The sequence below is a fragment of the Phaenicophaeus curvirostris genome, chromosome 6 (genome assembly GCF_032191515.1).
Source record: "Phaenicophaeus curvirostris isolate KB17595 chromosome 6, BPBGC_Pcur_1.0, whole genome shotgun sequence".
In the NCBI taxonomy this organism is placed as follows: domain Eukaryota; kingdom Metazoa; phylum Chordata; class Aves; order Cuculiformes; family Cuculidae; genus Phaenicophaeus; species Phaenicophaeus curvirostris.
Window position 1 is genome coordinate 25,435,881 of NC_091397.1, and position 6,378 is coordinate 25,442,258.

At 40.2% G+C, this 6,378-nt stretch overlaps 1 protein-coding gene across 1 annotated transcript; it reads right to left on the reverse strand.

The window, feature by feature from the left end:
- Window positions 1–2,696: 2,696 nt before the first annotated feature.
- Window positions 2,697–3,997, reverse strand: LOC138722302 (sterile alpha motif domain-containing protein 9-like; the record flags this gene model as incomplete). Its single annotated transcript, XM_069860316.1, is given in 3 exon segments — window positions 2,697–3,220; window positions 3,222–3,620; window positions 3,623–3,997. Coding segments are annotated over 3 exon segments (1,080 nt in total), but the record flags the coding sequence as incomplete, so codon positions are not given.
- Window positions 3,998–6,378: the final 2,381 nt, after the last annotated feature.

Here is a 6,378-nt window from a genome sequence, read left to right on the forward strand (position 1 = left end):
AGTCTGAGGCAGATATTTGGCATGGGAGAGCTTAGTTTACAAAATACAAAGATTAACTAAGTTATGAGCCATGAAAAAAAAAGATCTTCCAAAGTAAGAGAAAATAGGAAATACCTGCAATTCAGACAGCCTTTGTGTGCAATATGTAACATCGAATATAGTTCTGCACTGTGTATGTTATCAAATATCTGTATTTATTAATGAGCTACTGCTGATAAAAATAGAATTTTATAACAAACAGCCTGATAATTACAAATAACAAAACCTTTATTTCTGTAAGCTCACAGAGACAAGTTATGTAGTGTCTAACAAGTAATGCACGGTGCCATATCCCAAGGGATATTAGTAAATGTACACACGTTGCAGACAAAACAGTCTCAACTTGGGGATTTCTACTTCATTTATTGCCAATTAACATAAACTTCTAATTACTGATTAGGGTATTGAGAAACAAAGAAGAAAGACAACTAAGCAAATGCTTAAAGAAATGTCTTTCTTCCTGTTTCCCCTGGCTCCGCTTCAGTCCAACACCTCTCCATCAGTCTTCCTCGCTGCAGCTCCCCTCTTTTTCACCTATGCTTAGTCCTTCCCAATCCCTCTGCCAAGGCACCACACCTGCAGCAGAGGAGGTCAGTTTCAGTGTGCAGTGATGTGGTTTTGCCATGTCTTATTTCTGATTTTTCTTTTGCTTCTCCTGCTTATTCCTTCTTGTTTCCTCTGCCTTGGTGTGGGTTGCTCATGGACTGCAGGCCCTCAGAGTTGTCCTTGCCCTGGTATGGGTTCGCCTTTTTCCAGAAGCGTGGCTCCAGCCATGTCCTAAAAATGTCCCCTTCCATGTCATTTCACCAGCAAATCCTCCACCATTTCTCCTGCCCCTCACAGTGGCCACTCTCTCTTAAGCTTGTCTGGTTGACATGGGCTGGCCTGAAAGGCAGAGGATGGCAGGTGATGTGGCGCTTACACCAGTGCTGGACCCAGCTGGAACTGGCCATGACTGTCCAAGGGCAGTTCATGGCTTCGCACCACAAGGCGCCCCACAGCACCCCGCCACTGCACCCGGGTGTGCCCAGTGTGCCAGCCTGTACAGCTTAGCTGAGTATGAGCACATAAAAATACTTGCAGTTCTTAGAAGGTGTGACTGACTGAGATGAAGACTGAAGTCTTCAGTTGTCATAAAGGCAAGGCAAATTGTTTGCTGTAAATCTGTATTTGGAAGGGTAATTACTTTAGTCAATGATAAATTTACAGTGATATCCTGAAGACTAACTAGAATAAATAATGAATTATCATGAAGGTTGACCCTACACCATGCTATCTGTAATAAAAGTATATTGTTAGAAACAAAGAGGATACAGGTTAAAATCAAGTGTGTGTTCTTGCCAAGAGAGACATGTATTTTGGCTAGAGTTAAAAAAAGTCTGGAAGTGCTCAGCATCAGGTTGGATGGTGCCTTGAGCAGCTTGGTCTGGTGGGACATGTCCCTGTCCATTGCAAGAGGGTTGGAACTGGATGATCTTTAAGGTCCCTTCCAACCCAACCCGCTCTATGATTCTGTATAATAAAACTATTTATCTGTATTTACAACTAAAAGAAAAGCTGTACTAGAACTGAATGGTTGGCTATTTTACGCTTTTTCTATTTGTAAATTTGTTTTTACTAATCTGTTGAGATGTCACTCATTTTGCCTGCCTCCTTGCGTGACACAAAGAGCAAAGCAGACTTGTGGGATAATGAAAGAGCTATCCTGCATACTTCTTTCAGGCAGCTAATTGCATTGAACTCCACAGGGTTTTCATGAATCATATGTATATAGAGCAAAGTGCAAGCCTTTGCACCCCTCAAGAAGAGAACAAGAAGTGGTAACAAGATGTAGTAAATTCTTGTTTCTAGTGCTTCACACCAATGTATTTTCCTTTTTCAGAACATAGCTGGTAATTTTATATGTATGAGGAAGGCACTGAAATCAATGACACTTCAAGCATTTAAATTGCCTGTTTTTGTGAGGATCAATGTTTATTAGAAATCTATCACTGGAAGGAACTAAAGGAAGTTATAAGGAAAGGAAAGACAAAACCGGATTTATTTTATATAAAGCATAAGCAGACCTACCACAAAAGGATAAAATATATTTAATATGGACATCAGATGCCAACTGGTGTGTGTTTTTACAGTACATCAGAAAGTAGCAGTATTTTAATAAACACATATTTAAAAATGCCCTGAGAAAGTAAAAAACCCAAAATGCTTCTGCCCTCCCACACTATATAGAGCTTGGCTGTTAATACAGGCCCATATACAAATGCATTACGTTACTCAAGCATGTACAATAATAACAGAGAAAAAAAAAAGCTTTGCAACTGAATATTTCAGTTGGGACGAGGGAACAGGCTGCACTGGTATCCTAAAGATTTCATTGCTGCCATAATCAAGGTAGATAACCTTACCCTCAGCTCTTCCATCCAAAGGAGGCAAAAGATCTTGAACAACCTGATTCTTCCAGACGTTTCCATTCTGCCAGAGGGAATTCAGTTCCTGTTCCGAAAGTGAACTGAAAAGCTGATCCATTTTTCTTTTGTGAACAAATCTGTTCCAGCCACTGCCTTTTGCCAGATAGAAAAGAGCCAAAAACTGCCTGGAACTATGCAGGGTTCCATAGAGCTCTTTGAAAGACTCACTTAAGCGAATAACAAAGTCTTCATTTTGTTGTTTACTATTTTGGAGCCAGAACAACAAGGTGGCTAACAAGAAAGGCTCTATACACTATGAAGTTGATTCCATTTCTTGTAGAATGCTTAGAAGCAGACTTCTCAGCACTTCAGCAGGATGTAATTTAGTTGATATAATTTTAATACAATTGAGAACCACATTTGCCAAAATAAAATTCTGTTTGTCTTTCAGAGTTGCTTGTGCATTCTTACACAAAAATGCATATGCTTATACCTTGCCTTCTATTTCCTCTGTCAGCATTTCTGTGGAGGTATTCCAAAATACTAGAAAACGAGCCTGCTTTGGAAGCCTGCAAAACTTTCCTGCATGCTTCTGTATACCAAGACATGGGCCACTTTGAGACCTGTTTACTTTTCCGTTGCTCAAAACTGAAATTGCAAAATATTTCTGTGTATTTGGTAAACTGTTCTTAAACCTGCTCATACAATTTTGCTTCTACAATTTCTTTTACATTGGTTTGTGTTTTGAAAAACACAAAGTAGTCTTTAAAAAAAGTCAAATGCCCTTTTCAACTGTGATTGCAAATTATATAAAAAGCTGGAATAGCATTTGAGAACCTTGAACATTTCATTCTCTGTGTTAGAGTTATCTAGAATCAAATTGCTATTTTCTGATAGATACTTGGTCATAATTTTTCTGTATTTTAAGACTTTTTGCTGAAAAAGGAACATGACAAAGACATCAACAACATAAGGACCAGTTTCTATCTCTCTTTGATAACCAGCTGTATTGTGAGTTGGAAACTTTCTTTTAATCTTTTTATGCTGCAAATATTGTTCATTGTCTGCATTTTCAGCTTGCTGCTGAGATTCTTTAAAAGCCTTTGAAGCATTCTCAGCAAGCTCCAGCAAGCAATCCAGTTCCCAGCTGTCAGAACTGCACTCTTTGCTTTGCAGTCCACATGGTATCTTAGCTTATTTTTAAAGACTTGACCTAGAGTATCTGGTATGTATGAATTGTGTTGTGCTTTTTGTTTGGCTTCTTTGTCCCAATATAATGTAGAGTCAAATTTATTGTCTTTAATGCATAAGTATCTTGCTAAGGTTTGGCAAAGGTATTGGAGATTGTTTTGCTCAAGTCTAGTGGATGCTTGTTTTGACACATATTCCACATTATCACACTTCTCTGTGAATGGCTTCAGTAAAGGGGAAAACCATGAACCTGATTTGTCACCATATTCTTTGCACTATCTGGTATTCAGCAGGATTTATAAATTATGAATAAGTTTGTCTTGCTTTAACAAAGTCTTATAAAATAAATCTTCTTTCAATTACTGCAATTTAATTTTACTTTTAGGTAAGTCATAGGTCAGTTTTGATTCTGCTCAGCAGTGATCAATGGATTAATGATAGAAGATCCTTGTATCTTGTGCATTCAAATACCAGATGATATATCAGAATATTGGAAAAAAATCCCACCTTTTCTATCAATTCATCTTTTTTGCAGCCAATCTCTGAAGAATTAAATCCTAAAAATTCTTCACATAGTGATAATAAAGCTGTAGATGTTCTTACATATGAATTTAACAGTGTTAGATAGCAAACAAGTGGTGCTGGTTTAGAGTCAGTATTCAAGTTATGCAAGGTATTTTTTTACCACTTTTTTCTATACACTGTGGATCAAAGTTTTCCTTCATAATCATAAATTAATAGAACTTTTCAGGATTTTGATGCACATTTGCAACATATTTGTTTCTGATCAAAGGCCCTCGGTCTTTTTTCAGAAAGCATCTATTTTAAAGAAATACTGTTCAAGAAATTGATTGTTGAACTTTCATCAGGATTATGAGATCACATACAATTTAGAATGATTACTAGAGGAATAACAGACTGAATGCATTTTTCTGTTATAGCCGCTTGAATTTCCTTCTGCAGAGAATAAACATTTTCTTGTTCCTTAAAATCATCCACAAGAAGTAACACTGGTAAATAGGCTGTTCTGATTTCTGCTTCACAATCAAGTAAAGCTGTCACCTGTATTCCAAAATTGGTCACATTTTTTTTCAGAATAGCACAACAGAATCGCTTCCGAAGATTCCATTAGCATAGCTAATGTAGTCCCACTGCACCCTGGGTGGGGTTAAAAGTTGATAAGTTTTACAGGTGATTGATTAGGAATGTGAGATGAAGACACAATTAGTGTCTTCAAGCTTTTTTGACCGTTCTCCGTACCCAGCCACCTGAGCCAGAGACTTAGAGGAGGGCAAAACAAAGTTCCCATGATCCAAGAAGACATGGTTAAAGACCTGCTCGACCAATTAGATAGTCACAAGTCTATGGGGCCGGATAGGATCCACACAAGGAGGTTGAGGGAGCTGGCACAGGTGCTCACCAAATCCCTTTCCATCATCTACCAGCAGTCCTGGCTGGCTGGGGAAGTTCTATTTGACTGGAGATTGGCAAATGTTAACGCCCATTTACAAGAAGGGCCAGAGGGAGGATCTGGGGAACTACAGACCTGACAGTCTGACCTCAGTGCCAGGGAAGGTCATGGAGCAGGACAACTTGAGCACTATAACACAGCACGCACAGGACAACTAGGTGATTGGGCACAGTCGACAGGGGTTTATGATCAGCAGATCCTGCCAAACCAATCTCCTTCTATAACAAGACTACTCACTTATTGGATGAGGGAAAGGCTGTGGATACAGCATAAATAGACTTTACTAAAGCCTTTGATACAGTATCTCACAGTATTCTGCTTAAGAAACTGTCTGCCATGGGCCTGGACAGATGTACCCTCTGCTGGGTTAAAAACTGTCTGGAGGGCTGGGCCCAAACAGTTGTGGTAAATGGAGTTAAATCCAGTTTGTGTCTGGTGACAAGTGGTGTTCCCTAAGGCTCAATGTTGGGTCCAGTTCTGTTCAATATCTTTATCAAAGATCTGGATGAAGGGATTGAGTCTACTTTCAATAAGTTTGCAGATGACACTAAGCTGGGTGGAAGTGTTGATCTGCTTAAGGGTAAGGAGGCGCTATAGAGGGATCTGGACAGGCTGAATTCATGGGCTGCGACCAGTGATATGAGGTTCAATAAGGCCAAGTACCAGGTCCTGCACCTGGGCACAATAACCCCATGCAACGTTACCGGCTTTTCTTCACCAAAAGTGTTATCAAGGACTGGCAGAGGCTGCCCAGGGAGGTCATTGTGTCACCATCACTGGATGTATTTAGAAGATGAGTAGAAGAGTTGCTCAGGGATATGATTTAGTAGTGGACAGGTACAGCTGGACTTGAGGAACTCAAAGGTCTTTTCCAACCAAATAGGCCTTATGAGGAACGGCTGAGGGAGCTGGGGTTGTTTAGCCTGGAGAAGAGGAGGCTGAGGGGAGACCTCATTGCTCTCTACAACTACCTGAAAGGAAGTTGTGGGGAGGAGGGTGCTGGCCTCTTCTCCCAAGTGACAGGGGACAGGACAAGAGGGAATGGCCTCAAGCTCTGCCAGGGGAGGTTTAGGCTGAACATTAGGAAAAAAAATTCACGGAAAGGGTCATTTGGCCCTGGAACAAGCTGCCCAGGGAGGTGGTTGATTCACCTTCCCTGGAGGTGTTTAAGGGATGGGTGGACAAGGTGCAGAGGGGCATGGTTTAGTGTTTGATAGGAATGGTTGGACTCAATGATCCGGTGGGTCTTTTCCAACCTGGTGATTCTAT